The sequence below is a fragment of the Orycteropus afer genome, unplaced genomic scaffold (assembly GCF_000298275.1).
Source record: "Orycteropus afer afer isolate SDZICR_OR568_19922 unplaced genomic scaffold, OryAfe1.0 scaffold00132, whole genome shotgun sequence".
Lineage (NCBI taxonomy): Eukaryota > Metazoa > Chordata > Mammalia > Tubulidentata > Orycteropodidae > Orycteropus > Orycteropus afer.
The window spans coordinates 1,577,946-1,595,562 of NW_006921719.1; the positions used below are offsets into that span (position 1 = coordinate 1,577,946).

The 17,617-nt window shown below is 39.9% G+C and overlaps 1 protein-coding gene across 1 annotated transcript in view; it reads right to left on the reverse strand.

Annotated features, from left to right (window-relative positions):
- The window catches only part of TMC3 (transmembrane channel like 3), a 50,083-nt gene that overhangs the window by 30,022 nt on the left and 2,444 nt on the right, over window positions 1-17,617 (reverse strand). The window contains exons 3-9 of the mRNA XM_007945095.2: window positions 15,480-15,555; window positions 13,067-13,148; window positions 9,649-9,755; window positions 7,403-7,501; window positions 7,156-7,298; window positions 5,242-5,389; window positions 1,126-1,169 (exon numbers count right to left, since the gene is read on the reverse strand). Coding sequence (XP_007943286.1) covers window positions 1,126-1,169; window positions 5,242-5,389; window positions 7,156-7,298; window positions 7,403-7,501; window positions 9,649-9,755; window positions 13,067-13,148; window positions 15,480-15,555 — 699 coding nt within the window. The remainder of the gene's footprint in view (window positions 1-1,125; window positions 1,170-5,241; window positions 5,390-7,155; window positions 7,299-7,402; window positions 7,502-9,648; window positions 9,756-13,066; window positions 13,149-15,479; window positions 15,556-17,617) is intronic.

The following is a 17,617-nucleotide window of genomic DNA, read 5'->3' on the forward strand; positions in this document are numbered from 1 at the left end:
AGTGAAGAAAATCAAAGACATCTGGAGACAATTAGTCCAAGGATATGATGGCTCTTGAGACCAGAAGAACTAGATGGTGCCCAGCTACAAATGCCAACCACTCAGGAAGGATCAAAACTGGAGATCCTGGATAGAGTGGGAGGAAAAACGTGGAACAAAACTCAAAAACATAAACATGACCAGAATTACTGGTCAGATGGAATCTGGTGGAACCCCAAGACTATGGCCTCAGGTTACTCTTCGAGTGTAGAATTGGACTCACTACCAAGGATTGGCTCTCAGCCCAATGGTAGAAAGACCTACATGCAGAACACCTACCCTAGGGTGATGCACCCACCTGCTCTAGGGAGATACAACCCTTAGAGCAATCAGCCATGGGGCACCAGATGGGCAAGGGCACAGGGAAGGGAGGGGTTGGTTATGGCTTGTTATGGTCAAGGATGGTAATTGGGGCATGAAATCAAATGCACATGAACTGCTGAATGTAAAAAAATTTTGCTCTGTAAATTTGCACCCAATGCACAATAAAATTAAAAAACAGAACTATGGGGGCAGTTCTAGTCTGTCATATGGGGTCTCTATGAGTCAGAATCCACACCCACCCAATAACAACATTTATGCAGACAGATTCTGCTGTTATCAAATAGGGTAACAGACTCAAGAGAGAAGTGACTTGCCCAGGACACACGGCTAGGAAATAGCAGGGTCGAGGTCCTGGCTCAACATCTGGTACCAGAGCCCAGGTCCTTTTTTTATTTTTGGTCCCATGAGCTTGTGATAACTAAGCTATGTTGCCTTTCTGAGTGAATAGGTGAGACATCTCATCTGTTTTCCTGATGTCAGAATACTTCATTGTAATCCAGTTTCCATTTTGCTTCATGACAATTACTATTACATAAGAACACCAGGATTCATTCATTCTTTGCCAAAAAAGAAAAAGAAGAAATACTGCTATGGAAATATTACAGGGTTCTCAGATATCATGCTACTAGAAAGACAGAAATGAAGAAGAAAGAAGGGCTGACTGAAAATGTATACAATAAGATATAGATTGTCTGGTAATTTTTGTGCCAAACTGAAACAAAACTTATCAATATATTTCGTGCAGAGAACATTAATACCTACAAGTTTTTACTTTTCTTCTTTTCCTGCTCTTCCAATATAGCCTCCTTTAAAAAAAATACACACACATTAAGATTTAGCATTATCATTAACCATAAATCATTAGAAATGATTAGAATCATTACAAATTAGACATTATTTATATAATATTTTTAATCATAAGTTCATTGTCTACGGCTTCATCCTATAATAAAGTTCTATTGAAATTAATGTCTTAATGAATCATGAATAGAAAGGAAAAAAAAAAAGGAAATTGGAAATGGGGAAGAGGGAATAGGCATGGCATGAGTGGCCAATCAGAATTTTTGTTTTCCATTGGAAAGATAAAGCTGAGCTGAAACTTTTGATTTAATCTTAATGAGAGGAAGATCTAAGTATAGTACAAATTCAACACAGGAAATAAAAATTCAGCCCAGAAAAACCCACCATAATAAAATCAAAAGACAAATAACAAACTGGGGGAAAAAAAAAAAGTACTGGGAACTCACATCACCAAGAAAGGACTAATATTCTTAATGTGGATAGAGAGTCTACAAGTTAAAAAGAGAAAGACCAAAATTCCAATACACGCACAAAAAAGGGCAAAGAATGTGAACAGATAGTACCCAGGGAAAAAGAACTTTGAAGTTCTTAACCTAATAATAAATGTAAATTAAAAGTATTCCAAGATACCATTTTTAACCTATCAGATTGGCAAAGATTCAAAGGCTTGATTCACATTGTGTGAGCAAAGTTATCAAGTAACAAGTACTCTCAGACATTGCTAATGGGAACGTAGGTTGGTTAAAAACTCAAAGGAGGACAATTTAACAATTTCTGTCATATACATACACATATATGTATATCTATATATACAAATGTAGGAGCTCTGGTAGCATAGTGCCTAAGGCACTTGACTGCTCACCAGAAGGGTGGCGGTTCAAACCCACCAGCCACTCCTCGGAAGGAAGGTTGGGCAATCCTACTTCCGTAGTGATACTGGCTCGGAAACCCAAGGAGGGGTCGCTATGAGTTGGGGCCGACTCAACGGCAAACAACAACAACAACATATAAAATGTAATACAGATATAAATAAATGTACTCTTTGACCAGCAATTTACTTCCTAGGAATTTCCCCACATATGCGCTCACATATTGAAACCATACAAATGCTGTGACTTTTTTTGTAATATGAAAGCATTAGAAACAATCTAAATGCCCATCAATATAGGAACAAACGCACTGCTATCAAGTCAATTAGACTCATAGCAACCCCTCCTTGGGTTTCTGAGGCGGTATCTCTACGAAGTAGATTGTCCAGTCTTCCTTCCGAGGAGTGGCTGGTGGGTTTGAACTGCCAGCCTTCTGGTTAGCAGTCAAGTGCCTTAGGTACTATGCCACAAGAGGTCCCAATATGGGAACAGTTAAGTAAATTATGCCCCCTCTGCATGGTGGCTTATACATCAGTTAAAAAGAATAAGTTTACAATTTATATCCTAAAATAAAAGAATGTTTAAAATGCCTCATATAACATTGTATATGGTACATTTGTACACAATGTAAGTAGTCATTTGTGTAAAATTTGAGTACATTTGCATAGATTATCTCTGAAGGAATCACAAAGAAACTAGTAACAATGATTGCTTGGAAGAGGAATTAGGTAGCTGAGGTACATGGTGGGAGAGAGACTTCAACAATCTTTTGAATTTTGACCTATTCAAAAAACTTAGTGGAGGTAATTTTTAAGGGAAGAGGAAACAAACCAGCAAACCAAGCAATACGGCACAACACAGCAGTCTTTTCGGACTGCAGTCCTGCCTATCAGGAGCAGGATTTATCCCAGCTGTTTCTGCTATGCTGAGGCTTGGAGTCATGCACAGATGTAAATTGGCTGGGGTGGGGTGGAATGGTTTGAAGCCAACTCCCGGGTGTATGTGGAGGTCTTGACCTTAGAGGCACTGCATCAGAAGATTAATAAAACAAATCCAGAATTCTTCCTAGATGAAGCTTCCAAATTAGGTTAGTGTTTCCTAAACTATGATGAAGGAGTGAACACAACAGGACAGTAAAAATTCTGTAATCTGATGTCCTGATGGGAAGGGAAAGGGAGAAATGGCTTGTTGTAGATCTGAGACCTCAGGAGACTGCACATCAGTAAAGATTGGGTGGGCGTGGGTTCCAGGGGGACCAATGCTGATGGGCCTTTAGAATCAGTAGTTCCACTTTGGAGATCCATAGAAGCTATCAATGCTAAGAAGGTGGGTGGAGACATAGTCCTGGCAGAGAGCACTCCTTACTTAACTCCCTTTCTGGGTCTACACTGCTAAGAACTTACTGTGGAGGCCTGATCCAACACATAAAGGAGAATTGCTTTCTGAAACTCTACAGAATCATTTCCCAGGTGTCTGAAGTAATTGGTGGCGTGTGCCTAAGGCATTTGCTGATGAGAAGGCTGGCAGTTTAAGGCCACTGGACACTCCTCGGAAGGAAGACTGGGCAATTTTCTTCCATAGTGATACCACCCGGGAAACCTACTATAAGTCGTATTCGACTCCACCTCAATGAGTTTGGTATTTGTATACATATATATGTATATATGATTCATTTCATTGAAAACCTTTCTAAAATGCTATTACAAGCTTCCCTGCTCTCTGTGACATAACTGATGAGCGTTGTACCTTCTGTAACTCACTTTCTCCTGTGGATGGATACTGCCTCTTTCTTGGTGAACACACACTGGAGCAGAGACCCTTCTCTGACACAAAGAGCACTATCAGCTGGCTGTGCTTTTGGGGCTCCATGTTCTGCCTTTTACAGATTTATTTATATTTTTTTAGAGAACTCAAGATTGTATTCCCAGGAATACAAAGTAGTTTTCAACACTTGAAAATTAAGCAATCTAATTCACTAAATTAATGGCATAAAAGAGGAAATCCTATGATCATCTCAATAGTTAACATCATAATAAAATTATTTTGAAAGGCATTTGCATAGACATTTCAACTAGAGAAGTTATACAAATGGCCAAGAAACACGAGATGCTCAATGCCATTAGTCGTTGTTGTTGTTGTTATGTGCAATTGAGTTGGACTCAACTCATAGAGACCCCTCCTTTGGTTTCCAAGGCAGTTATCACTACGAAAGTAGATTGCCCAACATTACAGAAATACAAATAAACCACAACCATTACCATTTCATATCCACTAAAATGATGATCTTTAAATAATGGAAAACTTTTACAGTTTTGATGCCCTCTTGCTAAGGATGGGGCTATCAAAACTCATGTCTTTCTTCTTGTCTGCATCAATATGCTTTGTATTTGAAAGCTAGGTGACAGTGTGTCACACAATTTTATGTTAATAAGAGTAAATTATTTAATCAGGCTGTGTGCCTTTTTGTCTTAAAATCGGGTACCACTTAGCTATCTGTTTACTAAATCTGTGTCTCTGAATGCTTTTGATCACATTGTCTTCTAAGTTTTTTAAAAAAGCATATATGCCCAACCTATATGTATTTTTTCATTTTCAAGTTGTATTCCTGTAATATATTAATAATCCATTATGTTAATTATCAAAAATACAAAATTAAAATTTTAAAAGAATGAAATAAAAAATAAAAATAAAGAGAGTTCACGTATTTTCTTCGAACAGTCCATTGGATCATTTGGTGCATTTCCTGAGGTAGGTGCATCTCATTTGGAGGATTGCTTCCTTGGATACACATGTGCATGTGCATGTACATGTATGTATATGTGTGTCTGTCTGTCTATCTACCTCTCTCTCATATTTCCCTTTCTCCGTCTCTCATCTATGTCTCTGTCTCTTATCTCTCTCTCTTCCTTCCTCTTACAGGTCAATCGATAGATCTATCTATCTCTGTCTACCTACTTCTCTCTCATGTCTCTTTTTCTCAATTCTCTTCCTCTCTTTATCTATCTACTCACCTACCTACCTACCTACCTACCTACCTATCTAGCCATCCATCCATCTGGCTATCTATCTATCTATCTTTCAAGCTATCAATCATCTCTATATATCATGCCTCAGAGGGTCACATCTCATTTTGTAAACATTTGTGGACTGAGGGGCCCAGATGCTGTGGCTTCCTCCGTAGGCAGTCTGGACAGGCTCACTCACTCACCCTGATGCTGTTCACAATGGCTGCTGTTTTGCTCTCTGCAGCCTCTGGGTTTCCGATGAGGTAATCCCAGGCACAAAACACCCGCCAGCAGAAAGTGTAGTTTTCATTGGAAGCACTGGCAAGGCTCGTGCGGGAGTTCTTTGCCATCCTGCAAAAGAGGACTTAAAATAAGCCATAAAAGAACAGAGTCAGGAATTAACTCAGCTCTGTAGGGCTGTTGCTAGCCCATGCAGACTGTGAATTAGAAAAGGTGGCCCCTTTGGTTGGTTGCAGCTCCTTAGGTCAATGCTTAGCCAGCAGGGCACTGGCTGGATTTCAGCCCCTGTTGTCTTGTCGTCATCAACCCCTTTGAACAGTGTGACAGCTGCAAACACTTGTGATTGTGTGAGTCCATTGACAAACAGTCCCACCCAGGTGGTGGCCAACAGGTCACTGGTGGTGTGTGTTTCTGCAGAGTCAGCTCTATGCATCCTTGTACAGCCGGAATTGTGAAATACGATGCTGTCCTTGTTGCTGAGTCAGTCTTCTTGGAGCTCCTGCCCATTGATGGTAACTCTACCCTTTGGGACCCCACAGAACATGCTGAGTCCCTCTTACACATGACATTCTTTTAGGTATCTTAAACAGGAGTTTCATCCTCTCCTCAGGTGAAACCACTCTGTGCCTTAGATCATTTATTTCCCTTGTTATAAGGTTTCCGCTTTCCTCTCCATCTTTGTTTCTCACTCTTGAGTTTGCTCCCATTTGCCAATGTTTTCCTTACTTTATTCATCTAGTAAAGGGGTCTTGAGGTTACTCAGAAGCTAAGCTGGGAAGCTTAGTATGAACTGAAGGGCCCCAAGTCACAGTGCTTCTTCTAAGCACTTCTGTCTGCATTTTGCTGCGATGCCACAAGAACAGGATGATGAATATACGTGGAAAGTACCAGTTAGAAAGAAATAGAAGACAAGCCAGTGGGATGCGGACCAGGTTTTCCCGAGGACTGAGAGCTTCTGTCAGTCTGCATGTATCTAGCTCCTACCTAAAAGCACAGGAGTCCCTGAGTGGTGCAAAGAGTTAATGTGCTCAGTGGGAGGTTCCAATCTACCCACAGGTAATTCAGAAGATAGGCCTGGTGATGAATTTCCAGAGAATCAGCCACTGACAACCCCAATGGAGCACAGTTCTAGTCTGACACATACAGGGTCTCCCTGGATCAGAACAGACTTGATGGCAACTTGGGCAATCTACTTCCATAGTGATACTGCCTCGGTAACCCAAGGAGGGGTCACTGTGAGTTGGGTTTGACTCGACGGCACATAACAGCAACAACAAGAAGTTAACTAGAAAGAACAGAATATTAAAGCTGGAAGGGAATCTGGTCATTTTCTTAGCCAACCCACTAGTTTACAGGTGAGGCCCAGAGAGGAAAAATGAGTTGCCAAAGGTCTCAGAGTGAGGGTGGGGCAGAACTCCTACTAATCAATCAATTTCCTTTCTTTTTTGCATTGTGCTTCTTTGCAATGATGAACTGGATACATAAACTTCATCACAACATGACAAGTTTGGCCTTTTCAGAATTCTGTAGTTAGATCATAGGCAAACATACTGCCAAAGGAGTATGTTTTGCTTTCTACAGCCTCTGGTCACCTAGATCATATTGTTTATATCACTATTAGTACAGTTACTATATTGTCTAAAATTATCTAGTGAGTCTATATGATTCTCCTTTCTCCAAAACCAGCATAAAACCCAGCTCGAAATAGCAACTGTCTGATCAGTGCTGGTTAAAATGAATATACCTCATTTAGCCTTGGTTTTCTCATCTATAAAATGGCTACAGTTATGCCTGTACCCATAGGGCTATTGACAAGATTAAATGAGATCACACATACAGTACTTTGGCACATATTTTAAGAAATTGAACAGTCATACTTTTTTAAAAGAATGATGAAGCTGTAAGCAAACACTGCCATCCCCACCAGGAAATACGCCAAGGGCAGCCGATAGCCAGCTCTCCCGATCCTCCTCTCCCTGCCGTAATAGCCATAGAAGAGGACTGAGTACTGGAGGTAGCCCTGAAAAAATGATATTTGGTGTCATTGCTGTTTCCCAGATGCCAGAAGTGTGTCCCATTCATCTCCTCCCTCCAGACAAGAGTGTGGCCAAGCATCGAGCTCACCCCCAGGGACCAGACAGTGTCCAGGTCTTGGGCAGATGCAACATGCTCCTTGGGAATTGTCTTGCTGGCAGTGCTTCCGAAGGGCTGGCCTGCAATCAGCTGATGAGAGAGAAAATGATGTTATGTGGTCCTCTGGGTGGGAAGGGACCAGAAGAAAAAGGGCAGCTGACCTCTATATGCCCATAAAGGGCTATACATGAGAGCTCACCAGTGGGTAGATTTCTGCTTGATTCTCGTTGATGGAAAATTAATCATGGGTGTCTAGATTTTATTTTTGGAAGACATTAAATACAGATGCTCATTTTCTTTTTTAAATTGTGATTTGGGTGAAAGTTTACAGAGCAAATTCATTTTCCACACAGCACTTCACATATACTTTGTCTCATGACGTTGACTGTAATCTCCCACAGTGCAGCAGCTCCCCTCCCACTTCCTCCCCATAGTTACCTCTTCCCTATGTCCTTCCCTCCATGCACTCCTGCCCCCTGAGCTATGTCCCTGTGCATACACAGCCTTTCTATTCTCTCATGATTGTTCTCTCCAAGGAGTGTATCTATTTAGTGTAAATGGTCACCTTGTATGCCTGTCTTTTGTTTGGCTGGCAGCCACAGGTGTGGGTTCAATTCCAGACCTGAAGGGCAGCTAGGGTCCATGGTCTCAGTGGTTCCATCAGGCTCTATCAGACCAGCAAAACTGCTCCCCCCCTTTTTTTTCAAATGATTTTGAGTTTTGTTCCACATTGTTCTTCTACTCTATCCAGGATCTCCTACATAGATCCCCCTCTGAGATATGTTCACTATTTTGTGTTTATAATGGAACTTTATATTTCTTATTCCCTAATGCCCTATGACAGGAGCTCTGGTAGCATAGTGCCTAAGGCACTTGACGGCTAACCAGAAGGCTGGCGGTTCAAACCCACCAGCCACTCCTCGGCAGGAAGGTTGGGCATTCCTACTTCTCTAGTGATACTGCCTCGGAAACTCAAGGAGGGGTCGCTATGAGTAGGGGCTGACTTGATGGCAAATAACAACAACAACAACAAATGCCCTATGACAGTACAATGAGGCACTATTTGGGAAACTGAAGTAGTGGATTTCTGATTCTCCTCATGGGATCTTGTTCTAGAAAACAGTGTATATGATAGAGCAGGAAAAGCAGGTGTGGGTCCCAGGAACCCAAGCCAGTAGCTGATATATGGAGGGGGTACATCCAGACGAGTTCCTACTCAGGGTCTGCCACTTACACTTACTCTGGGTTGGTCCCAGCCTGTTTGGGTGGATTATTGTGGCATGGGGAAAGGCCTCATTTACTTTGTGAAGATGAAGTTTAGTGGAGAAATGGGTTTTATTTTAATATAGGGTCAGCAAACTACAGCCTGTACACCAAATCCAGCCCGTCACCTCTTTGTTTGTGACTGGAGAGTGAAAAATAGTTTTCACTTTTTTAAATGGTTGGGGAAAAAAGCAGAAGGAAAATAACTTACTTTAAAAAACCCCACCTAAACAGACATATAAAAATTACATGAAATTCAAATTTCTGTATCCAAAAACATAGTTTTATTGGAACACAGCCATGTTCATTGATTTATATATTGTCCATGACTACTTTCAAAGGAGACCTGATGGTATAAAGGTTAAGTGTTCAGCTGGTAATGGAATGACTGGTGCTTCACACACACCCAGTGCCTCTACTAGACAAAAGACCTAGAAATCTACTCCCATAAAGATTGCAACCTAAAGAAGGGATTGAAAAGAAGGATGAATGTAAACTGGAAACATGGGAGAGAAGTGGGGAGAGTGCTGTTACCCTGTGAGGATTGCAATCAATATCATGAAAGAAAATGTGTATGAATTGTTGAATAGAAAACCAATTTGCTCTGTACACTTACACTCAAATCACAGTAAAAATTGTTTTTAAAATTACCTTCCAGAAAACTCTATTGTGGCAGTTCTACTCTGTCACACAGGATCACTGTGAGTAGAAAACTGACTTGACAGTCCCTAACAACAACAGTGACTTTTGCACTACAATGGCAGAGTCGAGAAGTTGAAACAAAGACTGTGTGGCCAACACAGACCAAAATATATTTACTGTCTGTTTGACAGAAAAAGTATGCCAACCTCTGTTTCAAAACATAGGTTATCCTCCTCATGAGGATAGCAAGAGAAGTTGTTTCATGCTACTCCTTTTAAAGGCCCCTCTTTTAAATAAGTAGTACACTGTTTTTCTCCTGAAAAAATTCTTACCTCTGGTATGACAATAAAAGCACCTGTCATTATGGTGAGCACAATGTTAATTCCAAATAACCATCTCAAGAATATGAAGTAGGAGGCAACACCAGATCCAAAATGACCTAAAGGAAGATAAGATAGTTTCCATAAAATCCTCACAGCACAAGTTCTTCTTAAAGCAACACAGAAATTGTTCTCATATGGGCAGGGAATAGAGTAAGAATGTCATTATTGTACCAGTCAGGGTGGTTATGAAAAGTGATAACTTAGATGTGTAAAGATGCCTACCAGCTCTAAGAACAGTTGCAGGGGGAAAAATAAAATCCTAGTTTGCTAAACTTGTTACTGTTGTTAGGTGATAGCAAGTTGACTTAGGCTCATAGTTATCCCATGTGACAGAGTAGAACTTCCCTACAGGGTCGTCTTGACTGTAATCTTTACAAAGGCAGGTCACCAGGTCTTTCTGCCATGGAGCAGCTGGGTAGGTTGAACCACCAACCTTTTTTGTCAGCAGCTGAGTGCTTAACCTTTTCACCAGCAGGGCTCCTCATTTGCTAAACTACTATTTATAGTAATTTCCTTCCTGACATATTAATCTAAAATGTTTTGATCAAATTTGTACTTCATGTATGTTATGAAGTGCAATCACCTTTTCTATTCTGAATAGTTTTGAGGATTCCTGGGATTTTTCTTAGGGTCATTTTCCCTTAATTTCAAGATATGAAACAAGTTGTTAGATGTTAACATTAGGGAAAAGTGAAAAAAGGATATATGAAAACTGATTTGCAACTTTTCTAAGAATTTATAATTATTCTAAAATAAAGTGTATTAAAAAACAAATTTCTGTGCATTGAAGAGAAAACAAGAGAGCATAGAATAAGTTAGATGAGGATGTGAGTGATACTCCATTGACTCTGTGGACCATGTGGGTCTTTGCAAGGCTTAAAAACTATCATCTCTTGAATTATTATTCCAAAGTTAGTTGGTCCTAATAAACAGAAAAACACAAAAAGTCACAAGTAAAGCAAAAAAAAAAAAAAAAAAATTTTGGTATAAAATTGGGATTGCTCCATAATATGTGCCTTCATTACCAATGTATTATAAAATTTTCTCTTGTCAAAATAATTCTCCATAATATTAATTCTAGTGTTACATCAAATAGAGTTTTTATAATTTATTTAACCTACCGCCTACTAGGGAGCTCTGGTAGCATAGTGCCTAAGGCACTTGACTGCTCACTAGAAGGCTGGCGGTTCAAACCCACCAGCCACTCCTCGGAAGGAAGGTTGGGCAACCCTATTTCCGTAGTGATACTGCCTGGGAAACCCAAGGAGGGGTCGCTATGAGTCGGGGCCGACTCGACGGCAAACAACAACAACAAGAACCGCCTACTACTTGACATTTAGGAATTTTCCAACTTTTCACGTGGGTGAAAATAAATAATAATTTCTGCCTAAGGTCAAGTTCCTTAGAAGTAGTTCCTGAGAATGGGATTCTGTTATACATGATTTACCAAGAACATTCTCTCAGGAGAAAGGGGAAAAGGGAAGCAGAGCAGGTCAGGGGAAGGAACTAAGCAGGTATGTGTTCTCCTCTGGAGCCTAGAGTATCGTCATCCCACGGGGAGTTCTGCAGTGTGGATTGCACCACAGAGTTGGATCTACTTTGAACAGGAAAGCCACCTCTCTGCCAGTCAGTCATTGGCTCTAGGTTAGAAGGGCACAAGAGACAAGGGAGGAGAGGTATCAATTTGTGCCTAAAATTTGGCAGGTTGGCCAAGAACAATTCTCTGGAGGAGAGGGCAGCTGTGAGTCATAAGCAGCCAGAACTCAGAGCAGCTGAGGAGCAGGTGTGCCAGCCTTGTAAAGTGGATCTGGGCAGGGCACCAACAACATCCACTACAGCCTTGTTCATTGATTTTGTTGTGCCTATTGTTATTTCCTCTGACTGTTAGGAAATGGAAGGGTTTTATCCAACGGAATAGATATTATGAAGTCATTTAGTACATAGAGTAATTTTTTTTTCCTGTAAAAACTATCCCGATTTACAACCCCACCAGCTGTGTCTGAGAATGCTTAATTTATTTTAAGTGTTGAAAATATTTTTCTAACTTTGTCATCTTTTATCTTTGTTTACTGTTTATGTTTATGAAAATTTTTTATTATGTAATGACATAGAGCAGTACTTTCCTCAATGATTTTCTCCTTCAATTTTATAATCAGAAAAGCCTTCATTCTGAGATTTTATCACCTATATTTTTAGAATTGTTTCAAGATTTATTTAAATATTTAATGTAATTTTAAATATTTAAAATTACACAGTTAGAGGGAATCTAAGTTTACCCTTTAAAATGTTCAAATCCATTGTCCCAGTTCCATTTATGGAGTAAATTAGTTTGATACCAGTAATTAGCATATGCTAATGATCCATATATACCATTAGCTTTTCCTGAATTTTTGCTTACTGCCTTGGTTTATTAGTCAACTCCTGCACTATTGCTATACTGCTTCAATCGTTGAAGCTTTATAATGTATTTTAACATTTTGTATATACAAGTTTATTTTCATTTTCCCTTTAATTTTTTTTTTTTTTTGCTTATTTTCTTGAGTGTTTTTCTTCTCTGTGAGTTTTACAATCATTCTGTCAAGTACTAAAACCATTACATTGACATTTCTACTACAATTGCTTAAACTTATAAACTGATTTTGGGAAAATCAACATCTTCCATATATTAAATCTTCTCCTGTCTCACCACAGACTCTTTATATTTTATGGTCCAGTTTTGCAGTTTTCTTTACTTCATACTTTAAAAAAAAAAAGCTACGGAGCAGATTCAACTCATAGTGACCCCTTCTTGGGTTTCTGAGGTGGTATCTCTATGGAAATAGATTGCCCAATCTTTCTTCTAAGGAGTGGCTGGTGGGTTTGAACCACCAGCTTTCTGGTTAACAGTCAAATGCGTTAGGCATTATGCCACCAGAGCTCCCAGTTGATACTTAGGGTTAAGTTTATTCCTGGTTGTGTGTGTGTGTGTAAATGTTGTGAATGTGATTTATTTATTTTGTTAGGACATATTTTCTAAATGGCTACTATTATATCCAGGAAAATGCAGATTTTTGTATTTTTTCTTTTGCAACAGTCCACCTTGCCTCTCTCTTACTTGTCTGCATAGTTTCTCACTTGATCCTTTTGAGTTTATGCTGGGTCTCGCTGAATGACTGAACTGAAAGAGCAGAAGGGTTACAGTGAAATATGGAAAGGCATGAGATGGAATTGCTCTGTCATGGAGGTGGTGGGGACAGACATGATGTTTTCAATGTCTTTTGTGCCACATGGAGCCAAGCAGAGCACACACACATGTTGAGCAATCTCACTGTTGAGTGGCTGCGTGTACTCTATTCCCTGCCCCGCTCCTCCAAGTGCAAACACTCACTCTCGATTTTCTTTATCCTCATTTCCCAGGGGATGAAGATGACCATGAAGTTACAGGCCAGACGAGCAAATTTCCGCCAGAGCTAGGAAGGAGGGAGCAGGATTAGAGAGCTTCAAGTTCATGATGAGGGCAATGACTATGTGGTGCTGGGGCCCTACATTGAGGAGGGCTTCCAGAGACACCCTCTGAGACCTTATGTTATGGCTTCATAGGGCTTTAAGCAGCTCTAGGACCAAAGTACCCTTTGTCTTTTCTGTGCTCCTGACCAGGTGAGTGGACCTCTGTTTTGGGCTCTGAGCTATGAGGTTGGTATTGAGGTTCATATTCTCTAGGATCCCAGCTTGCCTTATTCCTAACACTGGTGCTACAGAAAATACCAGCTGCTATTGATTGACCCTGAACCATGGCAACCAGAGTACCAGAGTAGAACTGTGCTGTCTAGAGTTTTCAGTGTTGGTTTTTCAGCAGTAGATTGCTAGGTCCTTCTTCTGAGGTGCCTCTGGGGGGAGTTGAACCACTAATCTTTCAGCTAGCAACTGAGTGCTTTAATTGTTTGTACTATCCAGGGACTCCATTGAAGAGAACAAAAACCAAACCAAACCAAACCAACTGAAGTCTGTCACCATTGAGTTGATTTGGACTCATGATGAACCCATGTGTTATAAAGTAGAACTCCTCCATAGGGTTTTCTTGGCTGTAATCTTTTTTCTGAGGCACTGCTGGCTGGGTTCAAACTGCCAACCTTTAGGTTAGTGGTCTAGCACAGTCAGTTTGTACCACCCAGGAACCAGAACAAGGACCAGAAAAAGAGCATTGGAAATCATTGAGGAACGATATCAAAATATATCCATCTGTCCCCACCATGGTGTCATCAAGTGTTGGAATCAACTCAGCAGCAACTGTTTTTTTTTTTTTTTTTTTTTAATTTCTATAGATTTAATGTTACTAAAAGTCCCAATTCTTTTTCATTATGATATATAAAATATTAGAGGTTGTCTAAACACAAGTGAAGAAACTTATTTCACGAATGTTTTCTCATAACATTTCATAGTTTATTTAGAGAAAAGGGGAAGAGGAACTGGCAACTTATACGCTTATAGAAAGCTAATTTTATTTCATATGTTTATTTCATAAGCTCAGTCATGGTGTCACAGATATAAGGAGTCCTGGGTAAATTTCGTCATAAAAATGGATCAGAGTTTTCAGGAAGAGGCTCTGAAGAATAAGGAAGCAGAATGTCAAGGTAGAACCTTGAAGATCATCAATATTTTATAATTTGACAAACATCTAAAATTTATGGCCAGGTCTCACTAAGGTTTCACTTAAACTTCATTAAGATGATTTTTGTTTCAAAGAATCTAAACAGAATGTATGCCTATTTTTGCCTGTCAAAATAACAAACATGAGCAAAATATAATATTCAATATTGGTGAAGATATTATGAGAGCTTTCATTGTGGACAGCCACATAAATTACAAAGACTTTTGGAAAATAATTGTTAATAGTTTTCAAGAGTAAAAAAAAAGGATCATACCCAATTTACAGTGATCATAGTCCTGATATTTATCCTAAGCAAAGAATTAAAAAAGATAGGAAGTGTGTAAGCCTTTGCAGTGTTATTAGTAACAACGAAATATTGGAAGCAATTTGAATATCCATCATCAGCAGATGAATGACTAATTAATATATATTTATCTTATGGAATAATATACAGTGATTAAAAATGATGAGTATAAAAACTATACAGCTATACAGACAAACCCTTATGTTATGGTGTTAAGTAACAAAAGAAGCAAGACATAAATGTTTGTACACAGCAAAGATGTAAAAATTATATATATATGTAAAGACTGATATATGAGATTTAAAAAATGATACTATATTGGGAGTAGGGCTTATGGAAGAAATTATTTCTTAAAAGTCTTCTAAACACTTATGAAAATTATTGAAAGTCTTTATAAGTATATAATTTCAATGTATACTAAAGTTTGGCTTTAAGTAACTGAATGGGTAAAAATAATGGGGAACAAAAACTTCAGTATTGTATGTGTGGTACAGAATGAGTACTGGAATATGCATGTAACTTACTCATTACAAAGGGTACAATGAGTAGAACCTGTATGTGTGTGGGGCCTAAAGTCAGGAAAGATGCTAGATCATTCCCCCGGAAGAAGAAATCTTTTTTTCTGCTAAATTACACCTGCCCAGGGTCACACAGTTGGTAAGTGACAGGATCTGGGATCACAACCCAACCTTTGAGAAATGCAGACTTTCCAGTTGATAGCACTGCTCTGTAGCTGTTAATGACCCTGAGGCTCACAGCCTAGTACAATGGCAAGTGCAAGGACAAGTGCAGTTTCCTGCCCTGGAGACCACAGACAGGGGTGGGAGCACCACCATGCATGTGCCTTACCTCTGCACTGGCTGCTTGGTAGCCTCGGGTCCTGGTCAGTCTCCCTTCAAACTTCAGCACAATCTCCTTTGCTCGTCTGAAAAAAAAAAAATGATTCTTAATGCAATTTTATCGTACTTTCAACCTCTGCAAAATATGTGTGAAAATACCAATAATAGATAGCTAAACAATGTAGGACAAGATGTTACAGCAATAGGGGAATATAGAGTTATACAAATATTTTATTTTCTGACTTTTGGTAAACAGAAAACTTCTTTAAAATTATATTCTTTAACATTTAAGTGGTGAGATTAATATAAAATGATGACTTAATACTAAAATTAGTTAAAACTGAATTTCTTCAATTCCTTTTCTGCATGCTTATTTTGGGTCAAACACAGTGGTATATGTTGTTGTTGTTGTTATGTGCCCTTGAGTTGGACCCGACTCATAGCGACCCCACCTTGGGTTTCTGAGGCAGTATCACTATGGAAGAAGATTGCCCCATCTTCCTTCCGAGGAGTGGCTGTTGGATTTGAACCATCAGCCTTCTGGTTAGCAGTCAAGTGCCTTAGGCACTATGCTACCAGAGCTCCCTCAGTGGTATATAGTGATGCATAAAACAGAGATTCTGCCCTGGAAGAGCTCACAACCTTGTAAGGATGAGACAGACATAAACAGTGACCAAGTCAGAGGGGTAATTAGGTGTGCTAAATATTATGATACTCACGGCCGTCGAGTTAATTTGACTCATAGTGACCCCTCCTTGGGTTTCTGAGGTGGTATCTCTACGGAAGTAGACTGCCCAATCTTCCTTCCGAGGAGTGGATGGTGGGTTTGAACCGCCAGCCTTGTGGTTAGCAGTCAAGTGCCTTAGGCAAAGCTGTGAGTGGGATGCTGTGATAGCATGGAGAAGTGGTCATAACTTGGTCCAGTCATAGACTGACGGTGGTTCCGCCAGTCCTGACCACTTCTTCCCTAAATGAGAAATACACACCTGCTATATCCTCCCAGCAGCTGACTTTTGCTTCAGACTCGGGGCTATAGTGTCCTGTTTTTGTCTGCATCCGGTACTGTTCCCTGGCTTCTCAGTTAGGGTTTAATGCTTTCGGAGCCTTCCACTAAGGTGAGCCTCAGCAGGTCCAATTAGTGAAGTGTTGCTCCGGTAGTTTCTCAAGCTGATGGAGAGGGGATGTGTGTGATAAGAGCATGACAAATGGAGGCTCAGAATGAGAACTGCACTCTGAGACCTTGATCACTGGCCTGTTGAATTGCCTGCGTCGGCCATCTTGTTGCTCTGGTTGAGTGACATGGCTGAACAACATGGCACAAGGCCTTGTTTGTTCTTTTATTCAGAAGTACCCTGACAGAAAAGTCATCATTTGCTGTGCTCTTTCCTCACGTTTTTTTTCTTTTTTAAAGGCTTAATTTCTTACTGTTCAGACAACCATTAATCATGGTTTCTGCAGGATTTTTACAAATTCTGATAAAACATTTGCTTCTCTTCACCCCCCCCGCCCCCGTTCCATCCTTCTTTCCTTTCTTTTTTTAGTTTAATCACTCAAATGGCTATTTTGTTAGAGTTCTTATGTTTCCATAGACTAGAACACTGGACTGGGAGTCAGAAATCTGAGGTTTAAGGCTCAATTCCAGCGCTCAGAAGCTGTATGGTCCTTGGATAAGTCACTTAACATCTCTGAGTATCAGCCTACTCATTTGAAACATGGAGATAACTATTTTCTTACTCAACGCAATGGAAATGATGAGTACTGATAACAGAAATAGAAGGCAGATAAAGATGAATTAATTGGAAACTTTTGAGAGTGAAAATATAGATGAGCTTAGCCATCTGCTGAAGTCTCCCCAGGGACATACTGTCTGCCTTGCCAGAACGGAAAAACAGAGACAGGAATGGAAATCTAACTAAGGTGTGATTTGACGGGAAAGAAATGCTGGAGATATCTGCTTAGCAGCTAGAAAAGGACACCAAAAAGCAAGATACAATAGTGGCTCTAGTCCTGCCCAGTGACAAACTTGAGTATGTGAAAGAATCAATTTGGTGCTTACTGAAAGCACACAATTCTGGAGCCCTCTGCCCTTATTTCTGCTTCAGTAGGCCTGAGGGCAATCAGGGATTTTCAGTAACAATTAATACATGG